Source organism: Nycticebus coucang, chromosome 8, assembly GCF_027406575.1.
Source record: "Nycticebus coucang isolate mNycCou1 chromosome 8, mNycCou1.pri, whole genome shotgun sequence".
Taxonomy (NCBI): Eukaryota; Metazoa; Chordata; class Mammalia; order Primates; family Lorisidae; genus Nycticebus; species Nycticebus coucang.
In genome coordinates this window covers 135,294,378-135,317,785 of record NC_069787.1, presented here as the reverse complement: position 1 = coordinate 135,317,785, position 23,408 = coordinate 135,294,378, and the positions used below count along the sequence as shown (strand labels likewise).

The following is a 23,408-nucleotide window of genomic DNA, read 5'->3' as shown; positions in this document are numbered from 1 at the left end:
GCGCTGACACGGCTGTGAGACACTGACACGGCTGTGAGGCACTGACACGGCTGTGAGGCACTGACACGGCTCTTAGGTGCTGACACGGCTCTGAGACACTGACATGGCTGTGAGGCACTGACACGGCTGTGAGACACACGGCTGTGAGGCGCTGACACGGCTCTGAGGCACTCACACAGCATGTCCGCACATGCTGCCAATGTAAGCACATGGTGGCAGGTTTGTGAACTTAATTGTAGGCCTTGTACATTGCTATGTTAACGGAAAACCTTTGAACCAAAGCTGTCAATACACATTTCGCTGGGACAGCTTGAGGAGTGGGCCCTTGAGGGCTGAAGCTGTGGCAGTGGTGGCTGAATGGGAGGTCCCTGTGTATGCTTTTCAGAGTCACGTCGGGTTATAAGCATGACACAGTAGTAGGAACAGTGTCCTGAAGTCGTAGCAGGTGTTCTGAGTGGCTGCACCTCTGTGAAAGCCACCCGAGGTTATCGGAAGGGGCAGTTTATAGTTTACTTGTTTTGAGGCTGTTTCTTCCTCATTGCTACTAAATTGGTGATTTTTGCTTATGAAGACAGTCCTGAGAATTTCCTTAAAGTGGTTGCTGGTTAGTTCACCATTCTGTTGGTCAGGGCATTGTGTTTGGGTGTCCTGCCATTGTCAAACACGACTTCGCAGCTTGTTCTCAGTGGTCCTTCTGGCCTCACTTGGTGGAGCATTTTCCCACCTGCTTCTCCAGTGGAACTGGGATACTGTGAGTGGCGGGGCATACTAAGCACCTGCCTCCCGTGTCTGCACTTCCAAATGCTAAGACACTAGAGGTGCTTTTCTTCACGAATCTTGGTTAAGCAGGTAACAAAGGGCACATACAGGCCTCACAGCCAAACACTCGAGTTAGTAAAGTGCATTTGCTGCGTATTTTATGTGACTTGGCAAAGGAATTTTGATGATGCAAGAACACGGCAAAACTTAAGAATTTAACAGGTCTACCGAGGCTTTCTTAGGAATTTCTTACATGTCATGTACTCTTAGTTCCATTCCCTGTTTTCCATATGAGAGCTGTCACTTCCTACGCTTACTCCCTGCTGGGCACTGCCTTCACCTTTGCTTCACTTCTGTGGGGAAGGTATTGTGAGCCCCATGCAGTAGAAAACTGTGGGTCATGAAGATGAAGGTGCTTGCTTACAGATGACCACTCCTGAGAGCTTGAGGATTTAGGGTGGAAGTTTCTTTGGGTTCTGTGCTATTGCCTGAAAACATTAAGAGATGTAGGGGTAGAAAGTGGACATCCCAGCTAACTCACAGGGAGCCTTGACAGAAGGGTCAGAGGCCGGCAAGTACAAAACTGTTTTGTGAGTTTTAAGACTAACCTAAGTTATTTTTAATAGAATATAAATAAAAGAAACTGTTTTATAACTATAATAGATACACCTTTACACTGTGTGTTGTCATTAACTACAGATCTTTCAGAGAGTTATTTTAGGTGCTTCTCTAAAATCAGATTTATCAAAATTTCACCGTTTTGAAGACATCCTTATTCTTTCCAGTTAGAATTAAGGGTTCCCTGCTATGTGTTTCCACAAAGCAATTTACCACATCCCGTGCCCCACGTGCTGCCTTTGAAAACCTTCCTCTTGGAGAATAGTGACTGTGTTCACCTGCATTTCTCTTACTGTTCATAAAATTTGCACATTTTAGGTGGATTCTAAGCAAAAGAACCTTTAAAAATGTTATGCTTATTTATCTAGAAAGAAATTCATATAATTTATACGCAGCAGAAGTACGAGGGAAGTTGCAGAGGTGGTTGTTGGAGACCTTTGCCCTGCCAGAGTAGCTGTGTGTTGCACAGCTCGCTATGTCCAGCTAAAGGGGAGGCTCAACATTTGCTACAGTTAAAATTTTGGAAATTTTTTGTTCCCTTCTTTTTTAGAGACATTAGAAGAAATGGACAGTGAATTGCTCAAGTGTGAATTCTGTGGGAAAATGGGATACGCTAATGAGTTTCTGCGGTCAAAACGCTTCTGCACCATGTCATGTGCCAAAAGGTATTTATGTGCCCTTGAGCTTCCGAAGGACAGACCATCAGTCACTGCAGCAAAATTTAAAAAATACCCTCTGCAGTTTACCAGTAGTCAAACCTAGATTATATATAATGTGGAAGAATGATGTTAAGTAAGCATTATCTGGAACAATCATAATATAAAATCTAATAATACATATTACATAACACTTAAAAATCAGTTTTACAGTATAATCTAATATTAAAGTCACATTCTCCTGGTGGTAAGAATATACTTAGAAGAATCTCTTTAGTGAAATGATCAGGATATTATGGAATACTAGTCAGGATATTATAGAATACTAATTAAATACTTATAGAATATTATAGAATATAGATATTATACAGTACTAATTAAATACTAACTTAAAACTGTGAAGTTCCAGGGCGGCGCCTGTGGCTCAGTGAGTAGGGTACCAGCCCCATATGCCGAGGGTGGTGGGTTCAAACCCAGCCCCGGCCAAACTGCAACAAAAAAATAGCCGGGCGTTGTGGCGGGTGCCTGTAGTCCCAGCTGCTCGGGAGGCTGAGGCAAGAGAATTGCATAAGCCCAAGAGTTCCAGATTGCTGTGAGCTGTGCGACGTCATGGCACTCTACTCGAGGGCGGTACAGTGAGACTGTCTCTACAAAAAAAAATATATATATATATGTGGAGCAAAACTGTGAAGTTCCTGTGAGCTGTGAGTCCTAGTAGTTGGGACTATAGGCACCCACCCTAACACCTGGCTAATTTTTTAGAGACAAGGTCTCGCTCTGGCTCAGGCTGGTCTTGAACTCCTGGGCTCAGCCAGTCCACCTGTCTCAGCCTCCCAGAGTGCTAGGATTATGCGTGAACCACTGCCCCAGGCCCAGGTTCATTATTTTGATATTTTTTTCTCTGTTCAACAGAATCATTATTCTAAGAATTTAAGGTCTTAATTATGTAAATCCAGAGAATTTCTTGCTTGAATATTTTCTTGAATTTCCTAGTTTGCATGTACTATAAGAGCAGTGAGTCTCTGATTCTCAGTATTAAAAAACTCTGGGGCAGCGCCTATGGCTCAGTCGGTAAGGCACCGGCCCCATATACCGAGGGCGGCGGGTTCAAACCCGGCCCCGGCCAAACTGCAACCAAAAAGTGGCCGGGCGTTGTGGTGGGCACCTGTAGTCCCAGCTACTCGGGAGGCTGAGGCAGGAGAATCGCTTAAGCCCAGGAGTTGGAGGTTGCTGTGAGCTGTGTGACGCCACGGCACTCTACCGAGGGCCATAAAGTGAGACTCTGTCTCTAGGAAAAAAAAAAAACTCTGAAAACTTGGGAAAAAGACTGCTTTTCAGGGCATTTTAACTTTCTTGACTGTTTAGAAGTATTTCAGGACATTTAATGCTGTCTGATTTATCACAGTAGTATTCCTTTAGGCGAGCCTGGTTAGCAGGCTGGGTGCTGACGGAGGTGTGGATGAGAGGGAAAGGTGGGCAAGAGCTGCTGTTGGTAATGTGCTCAGCTGTCTCAGGTAGCTGATTATTTAGGGATTAAATGCCACATGTAAAGCTGTTTTCCTCTCAGCTTGTTGGATTGCCACAGAGTCATAGAGGAAAAGGAAGTGGCCTTCAGGACACTGACTCTGTCCTGGGGAAACAACCTACTCATTCCCATAGTACTCCTTATTTCTACCTCCTGATATTTTCATAAAATAGTTGAGGAAGAGGCATTTGGTATCCATATGCTAGTCCTAAAATAGGTGTGAGCAGCAATGTTAATTGGGATGTATTTGTGTATTTCTCTTACAGCAAAAGAGTTTTTAAAATAAGAAGTTACAGAGGCGGTTTCATATGTGCAAGTACAGAGAAATTGCATATATTTTTCTTAGCCGTTCCATAGCTTCTCAGAAGATCATTACTTAGATAATTTCTTTTCACTTTTCTTTCTGTGGAAAGGTTGGCATGCTTGCCCAGGTTGAATCTTTCTTGCTGCTTATTTTTTGTATAACCCTTGAACTAAAGGTTCTTTTTAAATTTTTAGGTTGTTGGGGAAAAAAAATCAAAATAATATTTTGTGACATACAAATTGTATGAAATTTGCATTTCAGTGTTACTGAAAGTTTTACTGGAACACGACCATGTTTGTTCAATATTTTCTTTGTTTTTCCCACCTCAAAGGCAGAGTTGGATAGTTGTGATAGAGTCTTTCAGCCAATTTAAAAGAAGTATGTACTTCTGAGTTTCCTCAGAAGTGAGTGGGAGTAACAAATTCCTTTGTATTTTTACTCTTTAATTTTAGTAATATTTGAAAAATCTTTTACAAGCTGCTTGAGATCTTCCCCCTACTGTGTTAACTTGTTTTTATTCTTTCTTTGAAAATTATTAATCGGAAAAACACAAATTTTAACATTTAAATCATTACTCCATAATTTCTTTTCTTCTAGAACCCTGAATATTTTTTGCTGCTATGGAAATGGTTATCCTCTATATTTTGCAGAAAGATTCCCACTGTCATGGTGTAATCAGGATAAAATATCAATACCTCGTTACAGGTGTGTAGTGTTGTATTGAGAGAGACATTGTGATATGCAGAGAGGCCTCTTTTGACCGTTAGCGTAAGTCAATACACTCAACAGTCTAGTGCACCGTGAGGCGTCCCTGCCCTTGATGACATGTTCGGTTCTTACTGAGTCACAGTTAAATACTAAATGGAGTGTTCCATATATCATTTAATTTTTTTTTACTTGAATTTCTTAGGTACAATGTTAGCTGTTCTAAAAAATTTGCACTTAGTCGTTGGAATCGTAAACCTGATAATCAAAGTCTTGGGCATCGTGGCCGTCGTCCCAGTGGCCCTGACGGGGCAGCGAGAGAGCATGTCCTTAGGCAGGTCTGTAGAAACCTTCTTCACTGTACAACTCCCTCTTCAGAAATGCAAGGCAAGTGCAATGCTGTGTTTTACTTGTACTGCGTTTTCCAGCTTCCAATTACTTATCCATCTGCAGAAGAAGACGTGGCCTCTCATGAAGACTCCATGCCGGCTGCTGTGACAACTCGCCTGCGTAGGCAGGGAGAGCGGGAGCGGGAGCTTCGTGATGCAAGGATCCGGAAGATGCCAGAGAGCAAGGACCTGCTGCCAGCTGCACAGAGCGAGCCCTCTGTGTGGACGGTCGACGATGTCTGGGCCTTCATCCGAGCTTTGCCTGGTAGGTAACTCAGCGCTGCGGCCTTCTGTCTTCGTTGTGCGTCCACACCGAGGAACGGTGCCACCCGCAGCTCGTGCGCACCATCGAGTGCTGTGTGTTACACACGAGCTGGGTGGCCTCCGCTGCTGAAACATGATCTGTTTCCTCTTGTTTATTCCCTCAGCACAACTGTGTATTTTCTCAGCCACCCCCACCCACTGCCAGTCGATAAAAACTGACTAGTCCTGTTTCTGCTGTGACAGCTCAGCCAGTGAAGAGACTGGTGGGGCTCTCCTCTCTCCAGTCTGGTTTCTTTCGAGAAATCAGTAGAGAGACTGAGTCAGATACTTCTTCCCTTCTGCTCTTCAAGTTTTCTATTCTGTTGTCTCCTTGTTTGCAAATTTGATCTTATGACTATATTTTATATTTTTGAAAGCCAATCAAGACCTTTTAAAATATAGTAAGCGTTTCATTTCTTATTTTAAAATACCAAGCTAGTTCTTTTAATGGTAGTTACATTCTTTGATTCTTTTCAGTAAGTAAACATCAAGAGCCCTTCTGAAATTTCATTTTTTAAGTAGGCAGCTTGAAATATCAGTTATGATAGTCATTCTGATATTGAGGTAACTTTCTTAGGTTTTCCTATTCTCTGATTTTGATACTTTGTGCATCAACTTTAGTGTCTTTTTTCCTTAATTCAACAATTGTCTTTTACACCCACTTTGTTAAAAGCGTGGCACCTGGGCAGCGCCTGTGGCTCAGTGACTAGGGCACTGACCCCATACACCAAGGGTGGCAGGTTCAAGCCCGGCCCCAGCCAAACTGCAACAAACAAAAGTAGCCAGGCATTGTGGCAGGCACCTGTGGTCCCAGCTATTTGGGAGCCTGAGGCAAGAGAATCGCCTAAGCCCAGGAGTTGGAGGTTGCTGTGAGCTGTGATGCCATGGCACTCTACCGAGGGCGATAAAATGAGACTCTGTCTCAAAAAAAAAAAAAAAAATGTGGCACCTTTGCTCATGATGAGACCCACACTGGTTATGTAGGTTAAAATGATACATTTTTGTAAATGAGCATATCTTACTTTGACCCTAAGAATATGGAAAATGAGGAGTTAAAAATTTTCTTTCCCTTTGATATTATTGTAAATCATACCATTTCTCTTGGTAAAGCTTTCCAGAAGAATATATCCTATGTGAGCTTATCTACCACACTTGCTAAAATTAAGGTACTTAATTATGTTGCTAATTATTCTTTCTGTGAAGGTGACTAAAATTTTAGAAACAAACTTGTGCAAGAAAATATTCAGAGGCTGGGTCCCTATAGCTCAGCAGCTAGGGCGCCAGCCACATACACCAGAGCTGCAGGTTCAAATCTGGCCCAGAACGTTGACAACTACAACCAAAAAAAAAAACAAAAAAAATAGCCAGGCGTTGTGGCGGGTGCCTGTAAGTCCCAACTGCTTGGGAGGCTGAGGCAAGAGAGTCGCTTAAGCCAGTGGTTCTCAACCTTCTAATGCCGCATCCCTTTTTTTTTTTTTTTTTTTGTTGTAGAGACAGAGTCTCACTTTATGGCCCTCGGTAGAGTGCCGTGGCGTCACACAGCTCACAGCAACCTCCAACTCCTGGGCTAAAGCAATTCTCTTGCCTCAGCCTCCCCAGTAGCTGGGACTACAGGCACCCGCCACAACGCCCGGCTATTTTCTGGTTGCAGTTTGGCTGGGGCCGGGTTTGAACCCGCCACCCTCAGTATATGGGGCCCGCGCCTTACCGACTGAGCCACAGGCGCATCCCTTTAATACAGTTCCTGTGGGTCACAACCCACAGGTTGAGAACCACTGATCTAGACACTTAATTTTGTTGCCAGTTGTTCCAAGAACATTACATACGCAGAAGACTGCAGTGGTGTGATTTAGAGTAACCTGCCTGCTTTAGAGTCTAGCACAAGTTTCTCTTTGATGATGAAATGAGTGTTTCTCAAGTGCTCTGACGGCCAAAATAAGCTTGCTTCTGTTATCAGTTGAATACCTTTGCCAAAATAAGCTTGCTTCTGTTATCAGTTGAATACCTTTCAAAAAGTTTTCTCCAGGACGGCGCCTGTGGCTCAGTCGGTAGGGTGCCAGCCCCGTATGCCGAGGGTGGCGGGTTCAAACCCGGCCCCGGCCAAACTGCAACCAAAAAATGGCTGGGCGTTGTGGCGGGCGCCTGTAGTCCCAGCTACTTGGGAGGCTGAGGCAAGAGAATCGCTTAAGCCCAGGAGTCAGAGATTGCTGTGAGCTGTGTGAGGCTACGGCACTCTACCGAGGGCCATAGAGTGAGACTCTGTCTCTACAAAAAAAAAAAAAAAAAAAAGCCCCTTCTCCCAAAAAAAAGAAAGTTTTCTCCGAATAATACCTATAGCTCGAGGCAAACCCTATCAGAATCTGCCTTGTATGCATTTTTAATGCTCATTTGGACTCTGTAAATTTCTGTGGGAGCTGTTTTCAGCTCACTCAGGGCCTTTTGTTCTCCCTGAGTAGTCCACCCCTGAACTTTCCCCACAGAAGGAGCTGCTCGTAGAGTCTGTACTTTGTCCCCTGTTAGGCGTCCTGCGCTCTTTAATTAGGATACCTGGGTTTACTCCCCCAGAACCCCTTCTCTCTGTGTGTCATCCTGATGGACTGTCTTGGAACTTACATGCAGCACACTCAAATCTCAAAGCCGCTACCAGAATGAAAAATTACTGCCTTGTAATTGTTCGTTCATTAAAAAGTTCTCAGCAGGAACAGTTCTTGTTCCCAGTCACCTGCAGGTGTCATCTATAGTTCTTCCTTGACGGGAAGATCAGTTTACCCTCTGTGAGTCCAGACTGCTCTGTAGGTATATAAAGTGGGAATTATTCTTTAAAATATAGCTATTTAGGCTTGGTACCTGTAGCACAGTGGTTACACGCCAGCCTCATGCACCAAGGCTGGTGGGTTCAAGCCCAGGCCAGCTAAACAACAATGACAACTGCAACAAAAAATAGCCAGGCGTGGTGGGCACCTGTAGTGCCAGCTACTTGGGAGACTGAGGCAAGAGAACTGCTGAAGCCCAAGAGTTTGAGGTTGTTGTGAGCTGTGATGCCACAGCACTCTACTGAGGGCAACATATTGAGACACTGTCTCAAAAAAAAAATATTTATATGTATACACACATACACACACACACACACACCTGTTTACTGGTTTCAGGGATAACCACTATTGGGACTTGTTTATTCACTCATCTTGACTGGCTGGCAAGTGATGCCTTTTTACCAACTTACGTCAGTTTTTGTGCGGGGTGTTTTAACTGTGGAAGTGACTCTGGACACTTGAGACGTTTGGGTGGGACCTGTATGCAGAGAGGTCCATGTCCAGGTTGAGAGCTACCCTGCACGTGTTTCTGGGGTGATGCCGCCGCTGTCTGACGGCCGCTGCAGTCCACGTCCTGCCCGTGTCCCTGGGCTCCTGCTGTTTACAGTAGGTGTAACCATCAGACCCTACAGAGTAGGGTAGGTAGCTCTTAGAGCACTAAAATTATTTTTGAAATGTTTTTCTCTAATGAGTTTCTGGAAGCACACTTGTTTTGCTTTTTTTTGAGACAGTCTTACTCTATCGCCCTCGGTGGAGTGCTGTGGTGTCACAGCTCACAGCAACCTCCACCTCTTGGGTTTAGGCAATTCTCTTGCCTCAGCCTCCCAAGTAGCTGGGACTACCGGTGTCTGCCACAACACCTGGCTATTTTTTGTTGCAGTTTGGCCAGGGCCGGGTTCGAACCTACCACCCTCAGTATATGGGGTCGGCGCCCTACTCATTGACCCACAGGCACCCACCGCCCTTGTTTTGCTTATTTATTTATTTATTATAGTTTTTGTCTGGGGCCAGGTTTGAACCCACCACCTCCAGTATATGGGACCAGCACCCTACTCTTTTGAGCCACAGGCGCTGCCCTGCTTTTTTATTTTTTAAGTCACTTCATTTTCTCCTTTCAGTGCCTGTTCTGTTGGTTAGCTTTAAAAAGTTATGATGTAAAATTCTGAAGACATACATCTTTTTCTTTTTCTCGTTAAGCCCCTTCCATTCTTGGAATTACATTCTCATGTGATCCTGTTATTTTCCCCAAAATGCTTCTGCTCTCCATTTGCTGATAGACTTAGTGTCCCCCTGCAAGGAGACATTTGAGGGCCTCATGGTGGGAGGAACGGGAGCCCCCGTGTGCTCCTCCAGCCCCTTGTTTCTGTTCCACATGGAGCCTCACCGTCCTTGTCACTTTTCATTGGTCCTGTTTTCTGAATCCAAGTAAGTCCTACCCTCTTTCTCTCTCTTCTCTTCTTTCCTGTGTTCTTATAAGTAAGACTGAAGAGAGAAGAACATTAGTTCTCTCATAAAAAGAAGGAAGAAGTCACAACTAGATGCAAGATTAGTCAGTTTTGTCCGCCCAGTTTTGTTGAGAGCTGCCTCTGGGAAAGAAAAGGGGCTTTTCTGTGGTGAGTAATCTCATTTTAACTATGTCATTGCTTTTGTATGGTAAATGGGCAAAAGCATAAAAAATTTGTAGAGAGTATTAAAATGTCCGTTTTTTAAAGTCTAAGAAATTAGTAAAATAGAAATTAAAAATCTGGGTATAGGAAAACAGTAAAGCTATACTAACAGAGGACATGAGAAAAGACATAACCAAGAAAAAGACTGCCAGGTGGCTGGACATACTCGTTTCTCACAGATAGCTCTTCTGTAGCTTCACTTGCTCATGGGGGTGTGTGTGGCGTGCACAGTGCTCTGGGCTTGGATCTGGGGCCATAAGGCAGACATTATCTTACGTAAACATGAGTGTGATACATTTGCAGTAGTAAGGATATTCACCCTACCAGTATTGGGAAATCCAAGGTATAATATAGCCATTTCTGTTTTTCATTATCTTTTTATATTTTCTTTCTTTTTTTTTTGAGACAATCTCACTCCGTCGCCCAGGTGCCCATATTGTCACAGTTCACAGCAACCTTAAACTCTTGGGCAAGCATGCTGGGACTACAGGCATGAGCCACTGCACCCAGCCCATTAGTTTTTATTCTTAAAATAATCTTTACAATTTTATTGTCTCTTAAAAGGCAGCCTCCATGTTTCTGCATTCTTCCTCCCGTGGTTCCTTAATTCATTATCTTCCCTGTTGGTTTCTCTACTCCTAATTTTGAAGTATATTTGAGTGACTTGGGCCTGCAGAATTTGGTAGACAGCAAAAAACATTGGAGGTTCAGGTAGATGCAAGTATTGTTACCTGCTACAGCAGCTGGTTTGGGCTGGGAATTTAAACACTGTTTATTTGGCAGGAGATTGTCCATCAAGCTCCTGATTTCAGTGAGAAGTTTTCTTTTTCTTTTTCTTTCTTTCTTTTTTTATTTTATTTGAGACAGAGTCTCATTGTGTCGCCCTTGGTAGAATGCTGTGGCATCACAACTCAAAGTGATTCTCTTGCCTCAGCCTCCCAAGTAGCTGAGACTACAGGTGCCCGCCACAGTGCCCAGCTATTTTTTTGATGTAGTTGTCATTGTTGTTTGGCGGGCCTGGGCTGGGTTTTAACCCGCCAGCCATGGTGTATGTGGCCGGCACCCTAACCACTGAGCTATGGGTGCCAAGCCCAGTGAGAAGTTTTCTTACCAGAAGTGGAGACAAGCTCAGAGACACTAAGCTCTGAGGAGCAGCTGCAAGTTGAGCAGCATGGTGCGTCCCTCAGCAGCACTGTAGACTGACACCATGGTCCAGAGGGCATTTTTTGTCGTGAGTGAACAAAAATATTTTAGATGTGCTTGGCATTTCAGGGTCATAAATTAGAACAAGGTACAAGTGATACTGAAAGTCATACTCTGATGCTTGAGAAAATATTTCTAGATAATAGCAGAGCATTATATTTTATTCCTCTGTGCCTGTATGTTCAGGATGTATTATTGAAAGATAAGTTCACAAGACATAATACCTAGTTAATCCAAACTTGGCACTCGCGTGGCATGCTTTCAGACGGCCTGTAGACCTTTTCACGAAGGAAATGTTCCACCTAGACCAGCAATTTTCAACTGGTATACTGCAGAAAGTTTTAACAATCATTACTTATTTTTGAAAGAAATTCAAAGCATAGTAGGTATATTCTTATTTTTTACTTTTTTAAAATCAACATAATTTAAGTGTGCTGCAGAAGTTTAACTATAGGGCTAAGTGTGCTGTGAGATAAAAAAAGGTTGAAAAACATCTATCTGACTCTTACTAATTATTTCTATAGTATTTTTTTAGAGCAGAAATCCCAAGCAAATTGCTATACCTGGGATTTTTTTTTTTTTTTTTGAGACAAGAGTCTCACTCTGTTGCCCAGGCTGGAGTACTGTAGTATCACAGCTCACAGCAACCTCAAACTCCTGGGCTCAAGCAATCCTCCTGCCTTAAGCCTCCCAAGTAGCTGGGACTAGAGATGTGTGCCACAACACCCAGCAGTATTTTCCTGTTTTTAGTACAGACGGGGTGTTGCTCTTGCTGGGGCTGGCCTTAAGCTGAAGTGATCACCCACCTCAGCCTCCCAGACTGCTGGGATTACAGGTGTGAGCCACTGTGCCCAGCTGCTTTACCTGGGTTTTGAATTCTTTTCAGAATGCCAGCAGGTACTCTCTTCTTTAAGAGTGAACTTAAGATTACTATAAATAAGTTATATTTGTTTCTCAGCCTATATTTTGGATTGTCAGATCCAGTGAGAGCATACTGTGAATATTATGATTAACATCTGATTGTTACGTACTTAATTCTAATTTCCTTCTTCTGATCGAATTTCAGGCTGCCAGGATATTGCAGATGAGTTCAGAGCACAAGAGATTGATGGACAGGCCCTCCTCTTGCTGAAAGAAGACCATCTCATGAGTGCAATGAATATCAAGCTCGGTCCTGCCCTGAAGATCTGTGCACGCATCAACTCTTTGAAGGAATCTTAACAAAGACACGGAGCTGTGATAGAGCAGCAGCTTTACTCCTTTCACACTGGCTTGTAAGGTAGAGGCCCCAGTTGGCCTAGAATGTTCCACTTACTCTGATGGATGGCCAAGCACATTGGGATGTCTGCATTAAATGCTGATGTTTCTGCTACAGAAGAGAGTAATTCATCATTTTCATAATTAACCAACAGTGATAAAATTAATTTTACAGGTTACATGCAACATTGAAAGACTTGTTATAGAGGGCCATGATATTTTTCAAAGAAATGTGTTATGCTAGATAATTTTTTTAAAGGTGATGTTTATCATTAATATAAAGGGTCCTTTTAAATGTAATGATTTACATTTCTCCTCTTTGATTTGGTTTTCTTACACATTTTTCTATCCTACTAGTTTTCTAAAGGTTGTATGAGAGATATGGAATAATTTAGGAGTCCAGTGACAAAATGGTTTGTCATAAAATCAGTGTGCATTTTTTAAAAAGTTCTTGTAGACAAATATGTTGTCCATAAAAAAGCTTGTGTTCTCACGTGAACAAGGCTGATTTGGAAGTCTGAAGAGTTGGTCTCTGTTCCCAGTTTGACCAGGAGTTTGGTTGAACTGAGGAGGTCTTCCTCTCAGTTTTTGTACATTTGGAGCAGTGGTTCTCAGTGGAGACCAGTTTTGCTCCCCAGGGGCAATGCCTGGAAACATTTTGGTGGTTACAGGTCAGTGTTGGGTTCTGGGGAGGGTGCCGGTGGTGTCCAGTAGGGGAGGTCAGCGCTGCCCAGGATGCTGTTCCTCTGAGTTGCTCAGCCCGAAGCGTCAGCACCAAGCCAGGAAGCCCTGGTGGTACTTGTAGAAGTGATAAGTGTTGTTCCTTTTCACCCAGAGGGATCTGTTTAAAAGATGAGACATAACAAGGAAAACATACACAATTGAAGTATTATTCAGATAGCATTAGTATTCTGCTGATTTGTTTTCCATTTTTTTGCATATTAAAAAAGAACCCCACAAAATTGGCCTGCCAAATAAGGATGAATCTTTATTTAACAGATAAACTCTCAGAAAGTGCTGATTCACATTAATTATCTTCTGTATGTCGGTGCCCCTCTGCTCTGACAAAGGTGCACTGCAGCTGGTCCTGGTGAGCAGCGGCACGGGCTGCTCCTGGATGCTCCAAGGCAGCACCCGCCGGTCTAGCTGGAAGGCACATTCCTTTCTCCATTGTCAACCCTTGCATGCTTCCTGCAAAGCACTTACCAAGTGATTTCTCTTGGATAGTCTGATCTAATTTTTTACGTACATGTTTAAGGGGAAAAAAATTAAAAGCGGAACCTTTCACTGAACAGTGTTCATAGAATTACAATGCTAAAACAAAGTAATGGGAGCTCTGAGAGCAGTATGGTCCTGGACATCAAATGTTCTGTTTGAGAGGATTATGTAGGTTTTATTTTAATCTTATGTCTTAGCTTTACTGTATGATTGAGGTATCTTAATAATTAAAGGCACATACATACATGTCTAGTTGGAGAAGTTCAGATAAGTGGGGAAGAGAGGCCATGAGTTTGTCATTTTCACTGCTCTTTTCAACAAGATTATGTTGAGCTAGTAAAGACTAAAGATGTCGCTAAAGGCATCACAGATACTATATTTATCTTTTGGCTTTGTGTACATTAGAGAATGTTGATTATTTTTATATAAAAATAACAGCGGGTAATTTTTTTAATCTTTAGACACCTCTCATTTGAATGTATGCTTTGTGGGATTCTCTGTGTAGTGTTTTTAAAAAGATGTTTACTGATAGTTAGGTGTAGGGTTAGAATGTCATTTAAGGCTCACGTTCCAGACCTACAATAGCTCGTAGTCTATGTTACATATCACATTTTTAATTATTGGATTAAAGTTTCAAGGAAAGCTAGGTATTCTATAATCAATTTTCATTTACTAGCAGTTAATCATCGTGACACTGTGTTGTATGCTTGACTTATACCCTCACCTTGAAATTTCACAACACAAATATAAGCTAAGTCTTAATAAGAGAGGCCCACTATATGAGGGGAGGGAGGCACAGAGGGAAAGCTCCCCTGGTATTAAGGCTTCTCAGAGGTTAGCCACCATTAATACAGTACTGATTATTTGAGGATAGACTCTAGCAGTAAGAATTCCTTCCCACGACTGTATTATCTGTGGCCTTTGAGGTATTAATTTTGAACCGTTCTGGGTTCTCCTTTTGTTCACTCCCTCTTCTGATGTTTTGTGCTTCTGGAAGGCCCCTGTGCCTAGCACTGTCTTAAATACCCAGGAGGTGCTTACAAGAGGGGTTTCTATCAGAGAATACTTTGCAACCTTAAATTTTACAATCTTAAAACTAGCACAGATCTCCTGTTGTCCCCACTCAAAACATACCCAGAAAATGCACTTACTTTCCTTAAGTGAATTGTTTTCTTTAGAAATGTCTCATTTGCTATTACCTGGTAGTTCTGCTAACGTAGCTGTTTTCTTTCTAGGTGATTTACTCATCTTAATCTCAAAGCTTACATGATGTATAATGGTTATATTCATAACACTAGGTACCCGCCTCTCTCCTGAGCTTTAAGCACGGTGTTGGCATGATAATAGGCGGGGAGAGTATATTACTAATTGTTTCAAGATGTTTTGATTGGGTGAGAGAATGACAGGCAGAAAGGGAGCATGGAGGTTCTACCTAGTTTTATTATTTAAGTTCATATTTTCTGACTTTAAACTGTTGCACTCTTTTTCCCATTGAGGAAAAAAACTGTAAGTTTGAAAATTTATTTGCTTTCAGCCTTATGTTAAACCAAACTGCGAATTGGTTTATAAAATTTTTTATGTGACATTAATACTCATGAAGCCTTGTGCAGGCATGTGTAGGGCACAGCTATGCAGCTTTGAGTAATCAGTGTATTTTGAGACAGAGTTGTCCTCAAACCTGTCACCTTCTGTTTCCAGTAGTTGTGGCGTGTAACTGTTTACCTGGTGGCATTTTAATCTGCTGTGGAATCCTCGTACTCTTCTTAGTCCTGGCTCAAGAGCTGTCACCCAGGAGCAGAAGGCAGACTGGGGGCAGAGATGTTCGGGAAGCAGCTTGAAGACAGGAAAGAGGCAGATGCAGACCTTCCACATGGTTAGTGTAGAGCCCACTTCACCCCTGAGCAGGTTTCTGCTCTTCTGAAGTGAATGTCCCTTTTTTACCTAGTTAAGAATAGAAGTGACTTTTTTATTAGTTATCCCACTATTTGTTTCTTGGTGTGTTGTAACACTAAAACTGTATGAAACAAGTATTATTGTGACCAGACTTCTGAATAGTTTCTGACATGGTTACTCTTCGCGTGCCAGTTATAAAGTTATGATCAGACATTTAGTCACAAATGTAAGCCTTAGCCTGAAGTCTGGTGTAGGGCCCTCTCACTGTCTTGTTCTGGTAAAGGTGTCAAAGTCCATTCTTCTTATTTCAGGTTTCGGTACCACCATGGCACAAGGATGGTCCAGGGCAGTATAGATGCACAGTCTTAGGCTATGTGCCTGTATTTGACGTGAATGGACGTATAAGCAGTTTTTGAAAGAATAAACCATTATAGATTAATGTAAATGATGCTGAACTCACAGCCATAATCTGTGAATGTGTCTTAAAGAAATGTTTTCAACCAGAGCGGCCTGGTTATGTTGTGTAACTTAAAGACTCTAACCCTTGGGGAGTTACAGGAGCATGACAGCCTGCTGGCCTTGAGCATGAGCTAAAGGGGCTGGAGGGGCCTCACCCCAGCACCTCCCCTAAGGCCTCTGACAGCTCCAAGAAAATTTCATGAAAACTTTCTTCTTTAGAGACCTTTTCCTGAAAACCCTTAGAGAGGATTTTGTATTAAGGCTAATTTTAGGGAGGGAGGTAGCTGGGGCAGGACTGTCTAATCATTAATACCTAATAGTCATGTTTCAGTAAAATCTGTAGGCAGTGGGAACTGGCCACCTGTGCAGAATGTGCTCAGACGTGGCTTGTGCACCACGTCTGTAACTAGGGGGGCCTGCTGGAGGGGTTCTGGGTGGAGACCAGAAGCAGGAGGAAGAGCCTTCTAGGTCCAAGAGGAGCAGGTGAGCTAAATGGAGCTGAGCAGTGTAGTTGGCGCCTCTGCCAGCCATGCAAAGTAGTGACTTACACAGCAAGAAACAGGTTATAGGTCTCACGTGTCAGGATTGACCTGTCCTCAGACTCATCCCTTTGCTTTCTTCATCAAGAGGCCTCTCCTCAGGGATGTGGGTATTAATAGTTCCAATGATACAGAAGTTACTGATTTTTGATTTCTGAAAAAGTTTGACAATTATTATAGTTGGAGAAAATTTGTCAAATTCAAAAGTTGTAACTGAGTTGTCAGAATTGCACAGAGTTTCCATTTTCAGATACCACAGTTGAATCAATCTCGTAGATTGTTTTAAAAAGGCATTTTAAGGTAGTGCTTTGTTAGGCTGTGTTAGAGTCCGAGACTGGGGTGACTGAGAGCTGCGGGGTTTCTCTGCTCTCATCCTGCCATCAGTGGAGTGCAAGTGTTCCTCTGCCTTGGGTGTGGGCAGTGTGGATCATCAAGAGAACTGTTTACCCTCCTGCATCAAAATTGGTATTTTATAAATCTGTTTAGCTCATTTGATTTCATCTCAAAATTGTGATTCAACTTAGATAAGCACAAATACATTGTTAGGAAAAGTAAATATGCAATCTTAACTAAAGTTTAATTTCAACTTGTTAAGATGTGCATCTTTTAAAAACTGGGAAGATACTAGAAGTTTGTAAAATGCATCACTGTAGTCTCCTTCGCATGAGCTACAGTATAAGGTACTTCATTAAAAAAAATTTTTTTTAATTTAAAATTAGATTACCTTCTGTGGAAAAAATGTTTCCTAAATTTAAGAATTTTTAAAGTTTTGTATATTAATTTTTAGAACTTAGTGTATTTCAAAATTATACTATGAGAGAAAGCCTTTTTTGGATTTGTCAAGCACTAATACAAAGATAATTATTACCATAATATTGCAAAGAAAACTGTTTGGCTTTTTGTGAACTTTTTCCTAGTGAACATGTGTGAAGAGGGAGCCCAGGCCCTCCCTTTAGACTGGAAGCCCAGCTCCCCCATCAGGCACAGGACAGACCCCCACAGGCGTCCTCTCATGGAAACTTTGTTTTGTGAAGACAGAATATTTCCCACAAATGTTTTGCTTTCTCCTTTTTGTATAGCTTGTGGATATTTCATTTTATTTAAAGACAAGAATTTTAACCTGAAATGTTAAAGAAGTACAAAACCAAGTTCCAGCAAAAAGCTTCGCACCTTAACAACGTTTTCCTGCTGCCTTTCAGAGGGCAGGATTGCTGTCAGTGAGGGTGGCAGTGCTCAGCAGAATCCGCATAAGGAACACAAGATGTGGTGTTTAAAAGCAGCATCCTAAAGAATGAATTTTAATTTGGAAAAAAATTACTATACTTTTAAAACACTATTATGCTAACATGACGTGATTTTCTTTAAATCTGAGTAAGGTACTAAGTCCTTCTAGATTACCTGTTTGAATCGACTAAAGTAACTGTCTTAAGGATTGATAATTGCCAGTTTATCCTCCTTTATGGAACATCAGTATTCCATCCATGTGTTGGTGGAGCTTTAATGGGCAGTGGGGAAAGACAGTGTAAGAATGCTGGGACTTCTAGTCACTAGTGAAACACCAACTTATTTTAGAAAGAATTTTTTAGTCTTGCCTCAAGCACACCAGAAGTGTCCAGAAGGCTGTTTTTTGTTTTGTTTTGTTTTGTTTTAAAGACACAAGGTCTTGCTGTGCTATCCAGGCTGGAGCGCAGTCCTATGGTGATCATAGCTCACTATGGCCTCAAACTCCTGGGCTTAAGAGATCCTCCTGCTTCAGCCTTCCAAGTAGCTGGGGCTACAGGCTCCTGCCACACTTAACTAGTTTTCTCTTTTTAGTAGAGACAGTGTCTCACTTTCTCAGGCTGGTCTCAAACTCCGGAGCTCAAGGGATCCTCCCGCTGAGGCCTCCCAGAGTGCTGGGATTACAGGCATGAGCCACCATGCCCAACCTATAATGGGGTGTTTTTTTTTTAAAGTTGCTCCTATTTAGTTCGCTCCTTTTTAATGGTTCATTTTATACTTAAGAACTTTTGCTGAAAGGTAATTATTTATTAAGCATCCATTTCCTGGGTCACCTACATTGTTCTCCTGAGGATGGAAGTGGAACATCCGCATACAAAAGGATGTGAAGACGTCCTAAGTGCTGCTTGTTAACTGCTGAACACACAGATGCAGACACTGTCACCCGGGCACTTCACAGTGCACACGACTCAGGGGCTGGCCAGTAGGGTCTTCCCAGAGGCCTCTGTGACTTGGTGTGGACAACTCAGCTACCAAATGCACTGACCACAGACTTGGAACTGAAGAGGCACTTTTTATGCATTGGGTAAGGATTAGGCTCTATGAATCTAAGGGGTCTGCATCATGTTACAGTCCCCGCATTTCAAATCCTGCTGTCACTTGACCATATGCTAGGTTATAAAATTAAGACCACCCATTACAGTTTGAGGCCATGTGGCGGCCTGTATTCCCAGCATTGCTTTAACGCTTGAATCTCTCCGCTTGCTGCTGTACAGGGTGTGTGGCAGATGTGGCACCTCTGTGTACATTTGTAACTACGCCAGCTGTTTGCTCAGTATTGGTAGTATAACAACTTCCCAAAACTGGTATCTCTCAAAGGAAAGCACTAGAACAGGTTTCCTGTTTGTTTTTGTTAAAGCAAGAAAGAGTAGACAAAATAAATTTTATTATATTTTAAGGCTATTAAAATATCCACCTTTTAAAGCTGTGTGAGGATCAGGAGTGGAAAGCACATGTGTTACATAGTGAAGGTGCATCCTTCAAGATGCAGAATCCGTGAGCAGGAAACACTCCTCGCTGGGCTCCAGCAGCACTCGGGGAGAGGCCTCGTTAACTGGGTGAAGGGCCCTCCTCACTTGAGGATCTGTGAATCACACTGTGATTCCTCTGTTAACATAGCTTTAAATATTAACTTCAGTTGATACTAACGTTCTCCATAGAAATATAAAATATTAAAACTTTTATACATCATAGTTGCAGGTTTTTAAAGTAGGAAAATGTCCCAATAACTGTTGAGTTAGAGTCTATGTTGGAGTCTTGTAACTAATTGAAAACAGGAATATTAACATCTAAGTAGTCGAACAGTCTTGAGTTTTAAAAAATTCTTCCTGGGTACTGATTAAAATTACTTTTAAAGTGTACCTAATATCATTTACATACTTTTTGTGTATGTATTCAGTTTTAAAAAGTCAACTGAGTATGTAAAGATGGTATAATTTTGGAATTAGAATATTTAAATTGTTTAAGCTAGATTCCTAGTCATCTTATACACAAGCTTGATCTTTATTTTTCCCATAAGGAAAAAAGAAGTCCCAGCAGCTGTCCTCACAGTACGGGGGCTTTGTGCTTGCAGCAAAGGCTGATTTACCACAGCAGTGGGCAGGGCTGGACACTGACAGTGGAGGCGGGGCTGGCATTGCAAGCGTCTTTATGAATTAGTACTTTTATAGTTTTTATCGTCTCACTAAAAAAGTATTTTTTGTTGGTATTTTAACAAAAGCAAATTATTGTGATAAACTTATTTTGTGGGTGCACCCAGTGCACATTAACTGATTTTTTTTCCTTCCTCCTTTTGATTCCTCTCGTTGTTCTAAAACAAGACTTTTCATATTATTAAAACCTCAAAAGGTGGTCTACCCAGGATGAAAAAAGCATCACCAAGGGGAAGGGAAATTTTATCTTTACAGAAAACAAATGTTAAGATTATACAGATGTATTCTTTACATTGGATATTGTATTAAAGTCCTCCTTACAGGAAATAGTTTAGTACTCTTAGCATTAGAGCTCCTAGATTGGTGTTGATAGCTGCAGTTTTAAAATGTATAACCTGAGATGAAGTTAATTTTGCATTGTAAGAGCACATCTGATCTATGTAAAAAGTGTCCATTTGGTGTATTTTTTTTTTTTTAAAAAGCAAGCACTTTCATATTAACAAGTAGCATGTGTATGAATTAGCTTTTCATATTTGTTGTGTGTATTCAGTGAAGTAAAATTGAGCATTCAAATGTTTGTTGATGGCAACATTAACTATTAAAGCACCTTATATTCTGCTGCTTAAACTTGCTTGTAATTGCACCTTTGTTACCCACACATTTTCACATAGAATATTGTTGTAACATTGCTTCATGTGGGTTTGGAAGATGAGTGGGCCTGCAGGATCATTTATTTATATTGTTTGTATTACAATAATATATTGTAGACCAGTTGTAAGTTCTTTTCTTTACGAATAAAAGCCTTTTCCATTTGACTGGTCTATTGAATAATTTCTTTTTTAAAAGCTTGTGAGACATGGAGAATCCTCTGAGCAACGAGCAGCCCGTGGGGCTTGCGATAGTCTCTTTATGTAAAATCCTCAAAGAGTCTGAATCTGTACTAATTTCAGTTTTAACAGGTTTTGGTCCTGTGTTGTGGCCAGTTAGAAGGCAGCACCTTCAGAGCACACAGCCGCTGAGAAGGGAGGGGCCAGGTCTAGCTGCACCACTCAACTGTCTGAACATGCCCGCCCTGCCCTGGAGCTTGGGGTTATTCTGCAGAACTTTGGATACAGTTGGCTGTCTCTGCGCATGACGTTTCTATAGAACGAGGTGATTTCCTGTTTTTTCTAAGTTTCTCTTTAATATTGTGACGCTCATGACAGTGGCTTCTCTTCTCTGCAGTGTTCTTCTGTTAACAGACCTGATAATAGTGGTGTACGGTTCCAGCAAGGCCAGCCATTCCCTGGGATTTTAGATTTGAAGTTAGATTAAGTTGGAATGAAACAACTGTTGAGCTGTTGGCAGCCAGAATGCCCACCGTGTGTGAAGACAGCCTGGAAGCCGGTGTCCTGCAGACTCTCCTAGTAGTTTACCAGCTCATTAGAGTGGCTCAGGTTGGTGTTACTTGCAACTCCGTTCCTAATTATTTCCCAGCTTATCTTTGTAGATGGCTGGTGCTGACTAAAAGACCTGTATGCTCAAGTAAATGAGTTTCTTCACTGCAGGACTTTGAAGCCTTGACATGTTCACAGGCATTATACATTTTCAAGTGACAAATAGTTAGGAAACAACTTTTTTTTTAAGACAGAGTCTCACTTTGTCACCCTTGGTAGAGTGCTGTGACGTCATAGCTCACAGCAACCTTGAACTCCTGGGCTCAAGCGATTCTCTTGCCTTGACCTCCCCAGTAGCTGGGAGTACAGACGCCTGGCACAACCTGGCACAGCTGTTTTTAGAGATGTGGTCTCGCTCTAGCTCAGGCTGGTCTCAAACTCATGAGCTCAGGTAATCTGCCCACCTTGGCCTCCCAAAATGCTAGAATTACAAGGAGTTAACATTCTTTACATTTGACTCGGAAACCATTTTTTTGAGAAATGAGTGGGACTGATGAAAGGCAGTGCAGCAGAGAATGTGGACACTGGGCAGCTTATCCCAGTGCAGAGAGTGTGGACATTGGGCAGCTTATTACCCCAGTGCAGCAGAGAGTGGACGCTGGGCAGCTTACCCCAGTTACCGCACTAGGTGGGACTGAAGAAAGGCAGTGTAGCAGAGAGTGGACACTGGGCAGCTTACCCTAGTGCAGCAGAGTGGACACTGGGCAGCTTACCCCAGTTACCGCACTAGGTGGGACTGAAGAAAGGCAGTGCAGCAGAGAGTGGACACTGGGCAGCTTACCCTAATGCAGCAGAGCGTGGACATGGGCAGCTTACCCTAATGCAGCAAAGAGTGGACACTGGGAAGCTTACACTAATGCAGCAGAGAGTGGACACTGGGCAGCTTACCCCAGTTACCGCACTAGGTGGGACTGAAGAAAGGCAGTGCAGCAGAGAGTGGACCCTGGGCAGCTTACCCTAGTGCAGCAGAGAGTGGACACTGGGCAGCTTACCCCAGTTACCGCACTAGGTGGGACTGAAGAAAGGCAGTGCAGCAGAGGATGGACACTGGGCAGCTTACCCTAATGCAGCAGAGAATGGACACTGGGCAGCTTACCCTAATGTAGCAGAGAGTGGACACTGGGCAGCTTACCCTAATGCAGCAGAGAGTGGACACTGGGCAGCTTACCCTAGTGCACCAGAGAGTGGACACTGGGCAGCTTACCCTAGTGCACCAGAGAGTGGACACTGGGCAGCTTACCCAGTTACTGCACTAGGTGTGTGGTCTTGAGTTTCTCAACCTCAGTGTTTTTGTTTTGTAGAATGCCTTGGTGTCATCATAGCTCATAGCAATCTCAATATCTCGGCCTCCTGAGTAGCTGGGATTACAGGCATCTGCTGCAACATCGTCTGTTTCTGTTTTTAATAGAGACGGGGTCTCACTCTTGCTTAGGCTGGTCTAGAATTCCTGAGCTCAAGGGATCCTATCGCCCCAGCCTCCCGGAGTGCTAAGATTATATTTCTGAGCCACCATACCCAACCTCAGTGTTTTAATTCCAACTGTAAGGAAAGGGTACTAAGCACTCATAGTTGTTTTGAGGATTCAATCAGTTGCTGCATGTACAACACTGAAGACAGTGCTTGGCTCACGGGAAGCACTTCCTGAATCTCGGGTATTATCAATGTTCCAGCACACTAGACGGTGCATGGTGCACGGGAAGCACGTCCTGAATCTTGGGTATTATCAGTGTTCCAGCGCACTGGACAGTGCATGGCGCATGGGAAGCACTTCCTGAATCTCAGGTATTATCAGTGTTCCAGCGCCCTGGACAGTGCATGGCGCATGGGAAGCACTTCCTGAATCTCGGGTATTATCAGTGTTCCAGCGCACTGGACAGTGCTTGGTGCACGGGAAGCAGGTCCTGAATCTTAGGAATTATCAGTGTTCCAGCGCACTGGACAGTGCATGGTGCACGGGAAGCACTTCCTGAATCTTGGGTATTATCAGTGTTCAGCGCACTGGACAGTGCATGGCGCACGGGAAGCACTTCCTGAATCTCGGGTATTATCAGTGTTCAGCGCACTGGACAGTGCATGGCTCACGGGAAGCACTTCCTGAATCTCGGGTATTATCAGTGTTCCAGCGCACTGGACAGTGCATGGTGCACGGGAAGCACTTCCTGAATCTTGGGTATTATCAGTGTTCCAGCGCACTGGACAGTGCATGGTGCACGGGAAGCACTTCCTGAATCTT

The 23,408-nt window shown here is 42.8% G+C and overlaps 1 protein-coding gene across 5 annotated transcripts in view; it reads left to right on the top strand.

Moving 5' to 3' along the window:
- Nucleotides 1-20,554, top strand: part of PHC3 (polyhomeotic homolog 3) — a 90,192-nt gene extending 69,638 nt beyond the window's left edge. For 4 of the 5 annotated variants that reach the window (XM_053600172.1, XM_053600171.1, XM_053600170.1 and 1 more), the window contains 4 exons: nt 1,928-2,042; nt 4,773-4,905; nt 4,996-5,221; nt 12,009-20,554. In XM_053600172.1, the coding sequence (XP_053456147.1) occupies nt 1,928-2,042; nt 4,773-4,905; nt 4,996-5,221; nt 12,009-12,163 (629 nt within the window). In that variant the 3' untranslated portion in view covers nt 12,164-20,554. Of the gene's footprint in view, nt 1-1,927; nt 2,043-4,772; nt 4,906-4,995; nt 5,222-12,008 lie in introns of those variants that run through there. The other variant, XM_053600173.1, reaches the window with a different exon arrangement.
- Nucleotides 20,555-23,408: the final 2,854 nt, after the last annotated feature.